General features: G+C 57.3%; 2 protein-coding genes across 8 annotated transcripts in view; one reads left to right on the top strand and one right to left on the bottom strand.

Annotated features, from left to right (window-relative positions):
• Positions 1-33: 33 nt before the first annotated feature.
• Positions 34-11,621, top strand: KHSRP (KH-type splicing regulatory protein). Of its 2 annotated transcripts, XM_032308011.1 has the most exons (20): positions 34-143; positions 285-385; positions 1,944-2,040; positions 2,673-2,711; positions 3,059-3,098; positions 3,986-4,035; positions 4,274-4,345; positions 5,070-5,127; positions 5,444-5,618; positions 5,810-5,908; positions 6,266-6,364; positions 6,491-6,593; positions 7,297-7,397; positions 7,538-7,682; positions 7,762-7,922; positions 8,007-8,116; positions 8,726-8,814; positions 8,918-9,115; positions 9,220-9,297; positions 9,385-11,621. In XM_032308011.1, exons 1-20 carry the CDS (start codon positions 128-130, stop codon positions 9,660-9,662), a joined length of 2,109 nt encoding a protein of 702 aa, XP_032163902.1. In that variant the 5' UTR covers positions 34-127; the 3' UTR covers positions 9,663-11,621. The 2 variants fall into 2 exon arrangements, with proteins under 2 accessions (XP_032163902.1, XP_032163892.1); XM_032308001.1 differs by having other exon boundaries at positions 34-385.
• The window catches only part of LOC116570700 (adenylate kinase isoenzyme 1), a 14,314-nt gene continuing 9,652 nt past the window's right edge, over positions 10,684-15,345 (bottom strand). For 5 of the 6 annotated variants that reach the window (XM_032308207.1, XM_032308164.1, XM_032308200.1 and 2 more), the window contains exons 4-6: positions 13,306-13,500; positions 12,447-12,591; positions 10,684-10,916 (exon numbers count right to left, since the gene is read on the bottom strand). In XM_032308207.1, the coding sequence (XP_032164098.1) occupies positions 12,523-12,591; positions 13,306-13,500 (264 nt within the window). In that variant the 3' untranslated portion in view covers positions 10,684-10,916; positions 12,447-12,522. Of the gene's footprint in view, positions 10,917-12,446; positions 12,592-13,305; positions 13,501-15,345 lie in introns of those variants that run through there. The other variant, XM_032308175.1, reaches the window with a different exon arrangement.

Below are 15,345 nucleotides of genomic sequence, written 5' to 3'. Positions count from 1 at the left end.
CCAGCCGCTGGGTTCCCAGAGTGCTCCGCGGCCGTGTGGAGCGAGGCCTTGTTCCCGCGTTGAGCCGCCGCCGCCGCCGCCTCCTCCTCAGCTTCAGCCTCCGCGCCAGGCCCGGCCCCGCCGCGCCATGTCGGACTACAGCACGGGAGGACCCCCGCCCGGGCCGCCGCCGCCCGCTGGCGGCGGCGGGGGAGCCGGGGGAGCCGGGGGCGCCGGGGGAGGCCCTCCGCCGGGCCCGCCGGGCGCGGGGGACCGGGGCGGCGGCGGCCCCGGCGGCGGCGGCCCGGGCGGGGGGTCGGCCGGGGGTCCCTCCCAGCCGCCCGGAGGGGGAGGCCCGGGGATCCGCAAGGACGCTTTCGCCGACGCCGTGCAGCGGGCCCGCCAGGTGAGGAGGCCGCGGGCCTGAGGGGCGCGCGCGGGCGGGGGAGGGGGCGGGGTCACGCGCGCGCGCGCGCGGGGTCGCGGGGGGGGGGGCTGAGGCCGCCGTGGGGTCACGTGGGGCTGTAGGCGGGGGCCTGGGCCGCCCAGGATGTCTCCAGTGGGCCCCCCGCGGGTGAACCCCTGCAGGGGAAAGGGGTGTCCGGGGGGTCGCCATGAACGGCCCCTGGATGTTTAGTGGCCCCGGAGGGCTGGGACTGACTTTGGGGAACCCCCTCTCCTTAGGACACCCGAGGGCGTGCTCCGCTCTCTAGGAAGCAAAGTGTCCCTCTTCCCCGGGGTGGGGGGGAGGGTCTTGCTTTGCCCTCACCTCGCCATCAGGGCAGAGAGCTGTTTGCCCCCGACCCTGTTTGCCCGCTTCTCGGGAAGGAGGAATTGTGGGAGGAAAACAGCCCTTCCTCTGGAGCCTGCAACGGGGGACCCTTGCTGCCAGAGTGGCCGAGCACTTAGGGGAAATGAGGAGGGTGGGCACAGGGGCTGGCTCTTTTTGATGCTTCCGGTGGCTGGAAAGCCTGGTCTGTGTCTTTGGGAAAGCGGGGAGGGTCCCACCAACGTGTTCTGAGGCATGACGGTAACACGGAGGTGTCACCTGCCGGTGTGACTGACCTCCTCGGCTCCCTTTGCAGCCTCCCCACGTCCCGGAGAGCAGGGGGCCTGTAGAATGGGAGAAGTTTGCTGATGGGCTGGGGGCCGGCTGAGTGCCTTTGCTATTGAGTGCTTTTCTGGGGTTGTTCCAGTGCCTCCAGGGCAGAGTGGGAGGTCCCGTTAGGTGAACACCCGGTTCCCGCCCAGTGTGGTCTGTGGCTTTCTCACCTATGGAGCAGGGTAGGGTTCTCACCTGCCCTTCATCCAGGTGCCCACCAGACTGCCTTGACAGAGAAGCAGTTGGAACGAGGCGAGTGGATGCTGTTGGCTGGGGTGGGAGTAAGTCTTATCTCAGGGGCTCTGGCTCCAGGCGTTAAAAGAGGGAAAGTTGAGGGAGGTGGAAAGATAGATCCTTAGTTCACGGTTTGTGTGTCTTTGGAAAGACTTGTAATAGACCCACAAATGGACTCTGGTTTTAAGTTTGTGGGATTGGGGTTATCTGAAGTTGCCCCTTACGTGTCTGATATGTAACCTGTGTTCTCAGAAAGGGTCTTTTGTTTTGGTGGAGTGAAGGTTTTGGATGCCTTTAAGCAAAAAATTTTCCCAAAATTTGTCCAACAAATGTCAAGCTTTCAAGAAAGGAAAGTTGTGCTCTTCAGCATCCCAGAAGAGCCGGGCTACAGTCACTGTTTCTGCCTCCTTCGTGGAGGCAACCCAGGGACCCTCCTGAGAGCAGATCGGTGTGGATTGGGGTCCATCTGCAAACAAACGGAAGCGCAGATCCCATCTAGAATGGGACTTGAAATTCCTGGATGACTCTTGAACGCCGAGGCCCTCGAGTAGGTTCTGAGAAGTTGATCTGAACACCAGGGAGGATTGGTTGTGGTGGTAACCTTCTGTGCTTACGATTTTGTTTCTAGATCGCAGCCAAAATTGGAGGCGACGCTGCTACCACAGTGAACAACAGCACTCCTGATTTTGGGTTTGGGGGCCAAAAGAGGCAGTTAGAAGATGGAGGTAACTGCTTGCTGGGAAGAAGGCGTGGGGGTAGAGTGAAGGTCTTTGTTTGAACATGGTCCAGCGTCAGGGGGAAGCTCACTGCCATTTGGTTTTTTTCAAAGCCCAGCAGTCCCAGCTTTGTTCCTTCTCTTTGTTTGGGCTGCCATCCTGGGGTATCAGGTGGCTGAGAGGAGCAGATTGATTGTGACTAGGTCCAAGTTGTAAGTTCTCAAGATCGGTCCTCCCCTTCTGGTCGGCCTGGGAAATGCTCGCAGTTGGGTCAAGGCCCCATGTAAGTGCAGTTTGGCTGGCCCAGGGCGTGCAGCACTGCCCATGGTGGCCAGTACCATCAGTGTGGGGATCAGCCGCAACGGGCCTTACACCTGGGCCCTCCCTGACCCTGACCCCAGACTCGAATGCCGCCATCGTTGCTCCTGTCATAAAGGACTTCTTTACTGTTCGGTGCTGGTGGTGGGACTGATGGACGTCTGCCCCCCTCTCCGAAGTTGGTCCGTGCTACTCTCCTGTCTTGGCTCTGATATTGGGGGTGGGGGAGGGGGGCTGTTTGCCAGGCCTCGTGGCACCAGCATTAGATTAGAGGCAGCTGTGGGTGGGTGGGTGCAGCATCTGACATTCTCTCTCTTTCACAGACCAACCGGAGAGCAAGAAACTGGCTTCCCAGGGAGACTGTAAGTCCATTGGATGATGCAGGCAGAGGGCAGCTTCAGGGTCTTAAGAGGTTTTTAGAATTGGGGAGCTAGAAGCTCTGAGCAGGTGGCACCGTTCTTAATGGAGGCTCTAGGTGCTTATTATCTGGAGTCCATGAACTTTAGGGATCCCAGAGCCCCCTGGAGATGGAGGCAGAGCCGGTTAGATGGGCGGTGGGTTCGTCACACTCAAGCGCTCAGGGAGGCCCAGAAGCACCGTACTAAGTGCCAGCCACTTCTTGTGCATACGGGACTATGTGGGGGCCAGGGGTGTTCAGGGTCCCAGAGAGGAGCCAAGCCAATCTTTGCTTTGAATTTTCTCTCTGCAGCCATCAGTTCTCAACTTGGACCCATCCATCCTCCCCCCAGGTAAGTTGTGATTTGGAGAACACTTGCTCTCTTGTCTGTCAGCTGTCTCTGGCTTTTCTTGCTAAGTTGGGGGAGAGCTGTGTCTGGGGGCTGCACCGTTTCAGACCTTGTCCCCGCTGCTCGCTTGGTCACAGAGAAGCCCAGGAGGCAGAAGAGCTGCCTTTGCTCCTGTGCTTGCCTGTGTGCAGGGCCCAGGGAGGGGCGGTCTTTGCACCCTATTGCTGCCTGCGCTGTGGTGGGAACTTCGCAGTCGACAACCATCTTTCTAGAAGGGCTGGGGGCCGGCCCTGGGTTTTTTGTCTGCCTTCGCAAATGCTTGACCCCAAGAACTGGTGGGGCTCGGGGTTCTTTCCTACCTTTTTGCCACCCACCCCCCCATGACTTCAGTGGATCTGATGTAGAAGTCTTTGTAAAGGACCACATTGTTTCTTTTTTTTGCTTCTACAAATTGCGGTGAAATTGGCTTGTTAGGGAGCTGAGGTGGAAAAGATACAAACTTTTTTTTTTTTTTTTTTTTTAAGTCAAGAGATCTGAAATGATTATAGGAATTCCGTAGCCCCGTCCAAGCGTTTGCTCTTGCTCCGAGTTGGTGGGAGCAGCACTGGTTCAGGGGCCACGTTGACCCCAACCAAGCCTCTTGTGGCCTGAATGGGGAATCTGAGGCCTCGAGAGTTGAGGGGCTTGCTGTGGGGAGAGGGAGCTCTTGTCACACTCTGCTTAGGCCTGTGGGGTCTTGGTCCAGATGTGGTGGGAAGCATGGGCAGAGGCCAGTAGGCCAAGGGCCCCACAGGTCAGGGGCTTAGGCTTTGAGGGGTCTTTTCTCCTGGAGACCCTCGTCTGTCTACTGCTTCTCACTCGAGACTGACTTTTATTGTCTGTTCTTGCAGGACTTCAATGACAGAAGAGTACAGGGTCCCAGACGGCATGGTGGGACTGAGTGAGTGTGGGTCGCTGCGGGGTGCCCGTTTTCCCTGCCTCTCAGGGATGTGTCCTGGGAGCCCCTGCTGGCTCAGGAGCTTCTGGTGTGAAGAGGTCTACTGTCCTCTGCTCTCACCTGTCCTCTCTGGGTGGGGGGTAGGTGGGGCTCTCAGGAGGGCCAGGAAGCCCTGCCACACAGTGTTTTGAGTGCAGGGATGCCCTCGTCCACCTCTGCATTCTCCCTTTTCCCCACCTAGTCATCGGCAGAGGAGGCGAACAGATCAACAAAATCCAGCAGGACTCAGGCTGCAAAGTCCAGATCTCTCCAGGTACGGGAGCCTGACGTGGTCAGAACGGGTGCGGGGCTGGGTGCGGGGCTGGGCTGGTCTCCTAGTACGTTCATAATCGTCCGACTGGACAGAGGCGAGAGGTTGGTATTTACTGGGCGCTTTCTCTATGCCCGGCGCAGGGCAAGGTCTCAGCCAGTGCAGCACCGCGCCCTGCAGCATAGCCGCAACTTTCCTCCCTTTCGCTTTGTAGTTGGGGGAAGGCTGAGGTGGGAGATGGGAGATTGAGTAGAGGAAGTTTTGTTCTAGATCTTGCTCTAAAATGTTAGTTAAGTCACCATCTGAGGTGAACACCCGGCAGGAAACCAGTGGGCATGTGTGAGGCCGGGAGATGCACTGGAAGGAATGGCTCTGAGGCCGGCCTGGGTCTGGATCCCAGTCTGGCTACCCGGCTGGCAGGGGTTCCGGAGGACCGGCTCCACTGCAGCGGGGTTTGTAGACGCGGTGGCAGGAGTGGCCCAGGGTTAGCACCGCCCTCTGCCTCATCCTTTTCCCCTAAGTGGTCTGGCACCGTGACTGGACATCAGACTTCCCAGCCGTGGTCTTGCGTGGAGCAGCTCGCAGGAGTCTGACGCGGCATCATGTGGTCAGGCTGCTGCGGGCAGAAGCAGCCGTTGTTCGCTGCGCAAGTTTCCCCGTCTCGGAGGAAAGCCTTTCTCTAGTGTCCGTGGCCCCGGAGGGCACTGACCCTCTCTCTCCTCTGCAGACAGCGGCGGCCTACCCGAGCGCAGCGTGTCCTTGACAGGAGCCCCAGAATCTGTCCAGTAAGTCCCTTGGCAGGGCCCGTCATCCCCTGTGACGAGGGGAGCAAGCAGAAGCTCTCCATCCTCTGGAAGGTTGGGGGTGACTCCGCCCACTCCCTCAACCCTTGCCCTCGCCAAGGGCCTGTACTGATGGTTTGATTGGCCCCCGACTTCGAAGAGCTGAGAGAACCACCTGAATGGCTCCAGCCCCGGGGACGGACCCTCTTTCTCGTCATCTGTCAGACCCACGTGTGGGGTCCCCTCCTCCCCTTTGAGCCGGACGGGACTGTCAGGCCGGTGCTCTTTCGGTGTCTGAACCCCGCTCTTCCCTTCTCAGGAAAGCAAAGATGATGCTGGATGACATTGTCTCTCGGGGTCGTGGGGGGCCCCCAGGACAGTTCCACGACAATGCCAATGGGGGCCAGAACGGCACCGTGCAGGAAATCATGATCCCCGCGGGCAAGGCCGGCCTGGTCATCGGCAAAGGCGGGGAGACAATTAAGCAGCTGCAGGTGAGGGGTGGGGTGGAGGACAGAAGCTCCTCCTGTCGCCGGGAAGTCTCCTTCTGCGTCTGCGTGTGCACGCCCCACCGACTGCTTTGCCAGAGCCTCTTACCCTGTGTGGTCACGCCTGCCCCCTGCGTGCACTAGCCCCACAAAGTCATTTGAAGGCCTGGCACTGACTGTCCGCATTGGTTGTAAAGGAGCGAGCGGGAGTGAAGATGATTTTAATTCAAGACGGCTCCCAGAACACGAATGTGGACAAGCCTCTCCGCATCATCGGGGACCCTTACAAAGTGCAGGTGAGAACCCTGGCGGGGACGGGCTGTTGCAGAAGGGAGTGACAGGTAGGGCTGGAGATTTGAGTGAAGGGGGAGAGATTTTCAAGTGCGTCCTCTTGAAGTCAGCCCTGGGCTCTCACTCTCATACTGAGTTGGACAGGGTTGGACGTGAGCAGGAGGCCTAAACGCGGATCGTTCGGTTTCTTATCTGGAGAACTGGGGTGGCCGGCCATCCCTCTCTCTCAGGATGGCAGGTCAGGAGGTCAGCAGGGCTCTGCGGTGGGCTCAGCTTAGGTCCCTGAGCCCTTGGATCGTGGGAGGCTGGGGGAGCAGTGCTGGGGGCTTGCCCTGTGCACACCCTGCCCTGTGTGTTTGCAGCAAGCCTGTGAGATGGTGATGGACATCCTCCGGGAGCGCGACCAGGGCGGCTTTGGGGACCGGAACGAGTACGGATCCCGGATCGGCGGGGGCATTGATGTGAGTGCAGGCTTCCCGGAGTAGTGGAGGGCCACGGGGTGGGTGTGACTCGGTTCTGGTGGGCAGAGGGCACCAGAACTGCAGGGACAAGACTTAGCTGACCCTTCCGCATCCCTCTCTCCTCAGGTGCCAGTCCCCAGGCATTCTGTCGGGGTGGTCATCGGCCGGAGTGGAGAAATGATCAAGAAGATCCAGAACGACGCTGGCGTGCGGATACAGTTCAAGCAAGGTCAGGGGCCTGGCTGCAAAGATAAGCCGAGTGGGGAGTGGGGGGTGGCCGTGTCTTCTGGTTCAGTCCTCGGGATCGCTCTGAGGCGCCACTGCAGAGGGCCTGGCACCAGGGAGCCCGCCGAGCCTCTGCAGTGCCTCGTCGCTCCCAGCCAGCAGCACGTGCTCTGTGTCCCTCCTTTGTGGGAGAGCTCGCGAGGGGCAGGCTTTCTAAGTCCACAAGGAATGTTCTCCCTTCATCACGTCTCCCCGTTTCCTCTTCCCCACCGAGTGGCCCGTCCCGACAGGGCAGCCGGGGTTGGATCAGATCACTCTGTCCCAACTCTGGGCTACTGCCAGGCCTCCGCGAGAGTCTCCCAAGTGGCAGGCCCATGGGGAGGAAGGACTTCTCTGTTGCTTTTCTGAGGTCTATTACCGTTCTCAGTTTCATAAAACGCATCTGTTCTGGGGGTGCCGTGTGCCGGAAGAAGCCTCAGCTGCCGCCCTGCCCTAGTTGGTCGGTTTTCTTCTCTGGAAACCCGGCCCAACCGCATTTCTCCCCCCGCGCCTCAGTCCATGGCGTGAGATGAGCGGCACTTGGAGCCCGAGATATTTCTGACACCTGGCTTGGCACGGTGTCTGCCTCGCAGAGGCGGTGTTATGGGGGTTTGGTGTTGTGCTTTTCTGTAAAATCCGTCTCCCTGTTCTCTGGATGCTGGCTTCAGACGACGGGACAGGTCCTGAGAAGATCGCTCACATAATGGGGCCCCCAGACCGGTGCGAGCACGCGGCGCGGATCATCAACGATCTCCTCCAGAGCCTCAGGGTAGGTGGCGTCAGGCTGTGATGCCCATGGGCTGTGCTGCCGACGGCCGGTGAGGTCGGAGGTAACGTGCGCGGCCCTGCAGGGGAAGTCCAGGCGCCGGGCTAAGTTTCTGCGCTCATTGCCTGTCTCCTGTCTTGCAGAGTGGTCCCCCCGGCCCACCAGGGGGTCCTGGCATGCCCCCAGGGGGCCGGGGACGAGGAAGGGGCCAAGGCAACTGGGGCCCTCCTGGCGGAGAGATGACCTTCTCCATCCCCACTCACAAGTGTGGGCTGGTCATCGGCAGAGGTGAGTCTGCCGTCGGCATTCTGTCTCTGCGCCCCCTTCCTCTGCTCTGCCTTCCCTTCACTGCCTGTGGCCCCCGCAGGCGGGGAGAACGTGAAAGCCATAAACCAGCAGACGGGCGCCTTCGTGGAGATCTCCCGGCAGCTGCCGCCCAACGGGGACCCCAACTTCAAGTTGTTCATCATCCGGGGCTCACCCCAGCAGATTGACCATGCCAAGCAGCTCATTGAGGAGAAGATTGAGGTGGGCTCAGGGAGGGGCTCTTGGGGCCCGGACCCGTCTCCAGTCCCCTTCCCGCCCAGCTGACTTCGCTTCTCCTTCCTCCAGGGTCCCCTCTGCCCAGTTGGACCAGGCCCAGGGGGACCAGGCCCTGCAGGCCCCATGGGGCCCTTCAACCCTGGGCCTTTCAATCAGGGGCCACCTGGGGCTCCCCCGCAGTGAGTAATTCTCAGCTTCCTGGGATTTGGGACATGGGGGGTGCTGTGCTGGCAGGAAGAGCAGCGGACCCCATTTTCATTCGCCACCAAAAAGAAGTTTTGATGTCACCTGTCCAAGATGTGATCCGGCATAGCGTCCCACGTTTACAGATGCCATTTTTGTCATTATTTTTTTTTTAAGATTTTATATGTTATTTGATAGCGAGAGAGGGAACCCAAGCACGGGGAGTGGGAGAGGGAGAATTCTGGGAGCCTGACGCGGGGCTCGACCCCAGGACCCTGGGATCCTGACCAGAGCTGAAGGCCGATGCTTAATGACTCAGCCACCCAGGAGCCCGCATAGATGCCATTTTTAAAAGATGTCACAGATGTTGAGCCTCGTCTCCCGCCTAACAGGCAGACCCGTGTATGTTGAATTTGGGGGACTTGGACATCTTCACGGCAATGGCGTTTGTGTTCTTGGCATTGTTCATCTCATGTTTCCTTGGGCGAGGGGCCTGTGACTGAGTGTACACAGTGGGCTCGGCCTGGGTCTCCTTCCTGCCAGCCACCCTTGCCCCCGCGGAGGAGTGGCCCCAGCTCACTTGTCCTGTCTTTCTTGTCCCACAGCGCGGGGGGTCCCCCTCCTCACCAGTACCCACCCCAGGGCTGGGGCAATACCTACCCCCAGTGGCAACCACCTGCTCCTCATGACCCGAGTAAGTGCGGCTGCCCGGGGAGGGGCAGGACCTGGCCCGGGGTGAGGCGCGGAGGGCGGGGCTCGCTTCCGGTCCTGCGCTTCAGCCCCCTGCCCTCCTACAGATAAAGCTGCAGCCGCCGCAGACCCCAACGCCGCCTGGGCCGCCTACTACTCACACTACTACCAGCAGCCCCCAGGCCCTGTGCCCGGCCCTGCACCGGCCCCCGCGGCCCCCCCTGCCCAGGGCGAGCCCCCTCAGCCCCCACCCGCCGGCCAGTCAGACTACACTAAGGCCTGGGAAGAGTATTACAAAAAGATCGGTGAGTGCACGGGCCAGTGCGGGGGCTCGAGCGAGCCCGAGGCTGGCGAGGGGCCGCCGCGTCCCCGTGCCACGCTCTGAGTTCTCAAGGCCTTCCTCCTGCAGGCCAGCAGCCGCAGCAGCCCGGAGCGCCGCCGCAGCAGGACTACACGAAGGCCTGGGAGGAGTACTACAAGAAGCAGGGTGAGCTGCTGGGGCGGCAGGGCAGGGGCAGGGCCTGGCCCTCTAGCCCCCGGCCGCACTCCTCACCGGGACTCCGCTTGCCCGCAGCTCAAGTGGCCACCGGAGGGGGTCCGGGAGCACCCCCAGGCTCCCAGCCAGACTACAGTGCCGCCTGGGCCGAATATTACAGACAGCAAGCCGCTTACTACGGACAGACCCCAGGTCCCGGCGGCCCCCAGCCTCCGCCCACACAGCAGGGACAGCAGCAGGCAAGTGGGAATTGCCACCCTCCTCCTCCTCCTTTTTCCTTCCAACCCCCGGCCACCGTCCATCCTGCCTTAGTGGGTAGCGCCGGAAATCCCTTCCCCTGCGGGGTGTGTCCTTGATGCCTGCAGCGGGGGCCGTGTGGCCAGAGGTCTCCGGGAGTCCCCGCGAGCGGGGGACGTGTGCGCTGGGTCCAGAGGTTAAACGAAGAGGCCTCCCTGCGCCGGCCCGCTTGTTCCTGTGTCACGCTGTTGCGATGCTGGGGGAAGCGCGAAACAGATACAAGGTCGAACTGTTGAACTGGTGGGTAGTCCTGGGGGTGGGGGGCAGGCCAGCAGCACAGACGTTGGTCGCCATCCTGGCTGCTAACTCGCTCACTCAAAATCTGGCCACTCGGGAAGAAAACGGATGTGTTTCCCTCTCCGCGTTACCTTTTTGGGTTTTGTTCTTTGCATTCTTTTATTTTTAACCCCACGATCTTCTCCTTGTGTCCAAGTGACTGTGTTGCAGGCGGCCCCAGCGTGGGTCAGCCCTGGCTCTGGTGGGACTCGGGGAGCTTGCCGAGGGGACCGGCCCCAGGGCCCCTCCCGCCCCGCCTGGGCTCCGCCTCCTCTGCTCTCGCGCCTGCCTCTGTGTCCCGGTTTTGTCTGTGAAGTGGGCATGACGATCGTCGCCACCTTCCAACCTACCTCACAGGGGTGTTGTGGGGACACCGTGATCTCTGAGATTGTCATGTTGTGATGCGCCAGAGCACCTGCCTTCCCGAAGACAGAGGGCACCCCTCCTCCCTCCCAGACCCTGAGCGCGCTTCTCTCCCTCTCTCCCTGCTCTCCGCCTCTGCGGCCCGCTTCTCGCCTCCTGGTCCTCATGTCACTCTCTCTCCTCCTCCTCCATCAAGGAGTCCCCGGAGCACTTGACTAGACAGTTGCAAACACATGGTTCCAGCCTGAGCTCACCACAGGCTGAGGAGCGGGGCTTCCTGGCCCCTCCTGGCCGCCGCCCCCTCGTCCCCCGCCCCCCGGCCCTCCCCGGAGTGACCGATTCCTATCTCTTCCCTCTCCGCAGGCTCAGTGACTCGAATGAATGTGAACTTCTTCATCTGTGAAAATCTTTTATTTTTTTTTTTCCATTTTGTTCTGTTTGGGGGCTTTTTTGTTTTTTTTGTTTTGTTGTTTTTTTTTTCCTCGTTTGTTTGGCGAGAGAGCGATGGCTGCCGTGAGGGGTGTGGGGGGAGCCCTTGTGAGTGGCTTGTTGGTCATGGCCTTGGGCGATGCTGGGCTCTCACTCTCTCGCTTATTCTGTGTGTCTCATGCTTTTTTTCTTTCAAAATTGGGATCCTTCATGTTGAGCCAGCCATAGAAGATAGAATTAAATCTCTGCCAAAAAAAAAAAAAAAAATTTTTAAATATAAAAAACACAAAAAGCAAACAAAACCTATAAAATTATATATATATATATAAAAATCTCTATCCCTTCCTGAAACTGCCTCTTTCAGGGGAAAGCAGTTCATTTTCTTCCTTCTACCCTTGGCCCTCTTCATGTTTTTAAAATAAACTTTTAAAAAGGAAAAAAAGTCACTCTTGCTATTTCTTTTTTTGAGTTAGAGTTGGAACATTCCTTGGACCAGGTGTCGCTGTCGCAGGCCCCTCCCTTCCCCCAGGCGAGCCCCTCGGCCTCTGCTCCTCTCTCCTCCCCCCTGCCTCGCTCGGCTCCCCTGCAGCCCCTCCCGCCCCCCATCCCGGGACTGGTCTTGGGTTTCAACTGTTCAAGAGGACATTGAAACTGAAAACAAATTGAGAACAAAACAAAAAATTGTATGGCAGTTTTTACTTTTTATCGCTCGTTTTTAACTTCACAAATAAATGATAACAAAACCTCCCCGTGTCTGCTGGGTGCCGTCTCTCTCTCTCTCTCTCTCTCTCTCTCTCTCTCCTTCCCTCCTCTCTCCCCTGCCCCCTGTAGAGTTTTGAAGCAGATGTTTGTTTGTTCTTTATAGATGTTGTAAAAGCCTGATAATGGTGATTGGAAATTACAAGCTTTGTGTTGTGTTTTTTCTTTCCTTTCTTTTTTTTTTTTTTTTTAAAGAAAAATAATTATAAGAAAAAGTAGTTTTCTTTCTGCAGGCGCATCGTGCTTTCCTAACTCCCCGACCCCCCCCCTTTTTTTTTTTTGTTAAATAAAGTGCTTTTTGTCTAAAAACTGCGTGCTGGCCGCAGTTGTGTTTGTAGAGGAAACAAGTTGAAGAGGAATGGGTTGGCCAATAAGAGTGGGGTCTGGGCACCCCCCAAAGACTGCTCTTCTGGTGTTGCCTGGCCGAGAGGGGACTAGCAGGTCGAGCCCCAGTGGAGCCTTCTCTCATTCCATTCTCCCCTCTGGGAGCATGGGGAGCAAGACACCCAGGAGAATCTCTGGGGACAGGTGTTTCCATGGATGCAGCCTGTCCCCGCAGCCCCCCTGGGGCTGTGCACGCCTCCTGGGAGCCATGCTGGCCTTGATCCGCACCTGGCTGGGGCCTAGTCTGTCACCGGGCCCCAAGGTGGAAACCAGGCCTCTTAGCACCAGTTCCAATGCTTGGTGGGAGGCTGTGGCCTCCAAAGGGTGAGGACAGAAGATGGGAGAGTGAACTGAGGGGCCTTCTGAGCTCTCCGGCTCAGGGCCAGTCATCTTGAGGCCTAGTATATAGTGGGAATGTGCCTTTTGGGCTCGTCGTTGAACACTAACACAGATCAGTTTTCGCCTTCAGAAGCCTGGGCCCACAGGCTTGAAGGGCAGCACCAGGCAGGAGCCCACGACCACTTGTAGCCCACCTCTGTGGGTGCCACGGCCCAGGAACGGGCTGTCGGTCAGGGGTCTTGTGGGAGGCGACCTCACGGTACAGCCCGGCCTGCTGTCGCCAAATACTGTACCTTAGTGGCGCTGCACCCTTCGGAGCCCTGTGTGGGTTCTGGGATGGGGAAGAAGGCAGAGCCCCCAGCCCCTCCGTCACTGCAGGCTTTCAACGACCGAGCAGCACTTGGCAAAAATGTTCTCTGGAGCTGCTTCTGCCAAGATCTGGAGGGGGTGGGGCAAAGGGTCAGTTCTGGGGAAGCAGGTCAGCAGGTCTCTTTATTAAATGCCAGCAAAAAACCGGGAGCTGCGGTTCCTGGGCCACGCGAGTAAGGGAACAGGTGAACGGGTCAGGAAGGCCGCAGCGCGGTGTGACATGTCACTGACAGCCGGCCAGAGGGACTGGTCCTCGGAGCAGGGTGGGAGGCCGGAGGGCGTGGGAAATTGCTGCCCCGGCCGGGCCCTCACCCTCCCACCCCAACTTCATTGGCCAAAGCCGGTTCCACAGGAGGCCCTCCTTTCACACTCCTGCCTTCAGCGGGAAATGGGGACATCAGCAAAGTTTAACGTCTTGAAAGATGGGTCACTAGAAGAATTAAGAGAGCCCTGCTTTCCCCCTGGGCGAGGTATACAGTTGGACTTGGCTGTGGTTAACCGGTTGTCCTAAGCTTACGTTGTGCGGATACATTCTAAAATGTAGTTAATGTTGCAGTTTTGGAGACCGTCATTCTGTTCCGACCTTAAACGTCCTAGCTGTACCCATACGGCCTGTGCCCCGACTGCCCGATGGAAGAAGTGGAATTTCCCGAACTTGCCAGTGTACGCAGTGTGGAAACCGGCCCAGAGAGGTCCAGGCTGTGGCCCATGGCATGACCCCCTGTCTTGGTCCCCTGCGGAGCTGGCTCGCGGGGAAGTGAGTGGCAAGCAGGGAGGACCTACATTACAGAGCAGGTTCTTCTGCTGATAGAAGGTCAAGACCGGCTCACACAGCGTGTAGTACGTCTCCAGGCGCTGGCGGATGGCTGGCTCACAGTCATCCGCCCGGTGCTCTAGGCGGCCCCGGCGCAGCGCTCTCCGGACCATTGTTTCCATGGAGCAGTCCAACACGATGACGACGTCTGGGGCCCGGCCCACCTAGGCACCCACAAAGGGGACTGAGTGAGAAAGAGGCTAGATGCAGTGGCTCCCGGAACCCCTACCCTGAAATCAGGAGTCCAGAATTGTGCGGCCCCCCTCGGGTTCATCTGATTCTTTACCTCTGAGTTGCTGTTTACATGGTTTTTGTTTTTAAAGATTTTATTTATTTGACAGACAGAGATCACAAGTAGGCAGAGAGGGAGAAGCAGGCTCCCCGCCGAGCAGAGAGCCTGATGCGGGGCTCGATCCCAGGACCCTGAGATTGTGACCTGAGCCTAAGGCAGAGGCTTAACCCACTGAGCCACCCAGGTGCCCCATACATGTTTATTTTTTTGAGATAAGAGGACCTTGGCAGAGCTCAGAAATAACACAGGGAAAAGTGAAGACACCCTCACCCTCACCATCCCCAGCCACCCGTTTCACCCTCCCTGGAAGCAACTCCTTCCTGGAGTTACCTCCTATTTTATTTTGTTTTGTTTTATTTATTTTATTTTATGTTTAAGACTGGCTTTATTTATTTGACAGAGAGCACAAGTAGGCAGAGTGGCAGGCAGAGGGAGAGGGAGAAGCCGACTCCACTGAGCAGGGAGCCCAATGTGGGGCTCAAGCCCAGAACCCTGAGATCACAACCTGAGTTGAAGGCAGCCAACTTAATCGACTGAGCCACCCCAGCACCCCTAATTTAGGCATATACTATAAAGGCAAATGGGTTCCGATGTCTTTTCTATCCTTTTTTATACAAGTGGTGAAGATACTGATTTGTCTTCGACTTCACTCAGTATAACTGGAGATGGTTCCATATCGGCTAGGAGGAAGTTCTGGTTGTTACAGTATTCTACTGTATGGATGTACCCTAACTTAGTTCTAGGCTGATGGATATGTGGATTGAAAAATTCCTTCTAAGATGGATTTAAGCAGTCCAGATATTTCCACTGAGTAAGATACAAAAGTCCCCAACTCACAACTACCCATCCCACTGCTCTGCCCTCCCTGACTATTCTCAGGGAGACCTTTCTAGATCTCCATGGCTGTCCACTGTGAGCTCTACCTCCTACGAGTTCCTCCAGAACTTCCTTCTAAGATAGACTTCAGTGATGCATTAAAAAAAAAAAAAAAATTATAGCCAAGTGGGATTCATTCCAGGAAAGCAAGGATGGTTCGATACAATCTGTTGTATTAACCTCTGAGGGAAAAGGCATATGATCATCCTCATAAACACAGAAAGGGCAATTAACAAAATCGAGCATGCATTCCTGATATTCAAAGAGGTTAGGAATTGGGACACCTGGGTGGCACAGTGGGTTAAGCCTCTGCCTTCGGCTCATGTCATGATCCCAGGGTCCTGGGATCGAGCCCTGCTTCAGGCTCTCTGCTCAGCAGGGAGCCTGCTTCGTCCTCTCTCTCTGCCTGCCTTTCTGCCTACTTGTATTCTCTGTCTGTCAAATAAATAAATGAATAAATCTTTAAACATTTTCTTTTTAAAAAGAGGTTAGGAATTGATAAATATCTTCACCAGCATCTTAATGGAAATTTGCTTTCCCGCTGAAGTTGGAAACAAGACAAAATTGCCCACTCTTGCTCCTATGACTTAGTAGGGTATGAGAAGATCAGCTAAAGCAATGAGATAAAAGAAATCACTTTGAGAAACCTGGGTTTGAAAGAAGGGAGGTAGAACTATGTGTGTTTGCAGGTAATGTGATTACATTTCTGGAAAACACAAGAAAATAGATAAACCTGTATGGACTTCAGAGAATTTGATAAAATATTTGCTAAAAATAAAAGGATATCGCATTAACTGACAGAGGTGAGCAGACTACATGTATGCAGAAACCACCAGTTAGA

Source organism: Mustela erminea, chromosome 1 (assembly GCF_009829155.1).
Source record: "Mustela erminea isolate mMusErm1 chromosome 1, mMusErm1.Pri, whole genome shotgun sequence".
Taxonomy (NCBI): Eukaryota; Metazoa; Chordata; class Mammalia; order Carnivora; family Mustelidae; genus Mustela; species Mustela erminea.
This window is presented reverse-complemented; position numbering and strand designations above follow the sequence as displayed.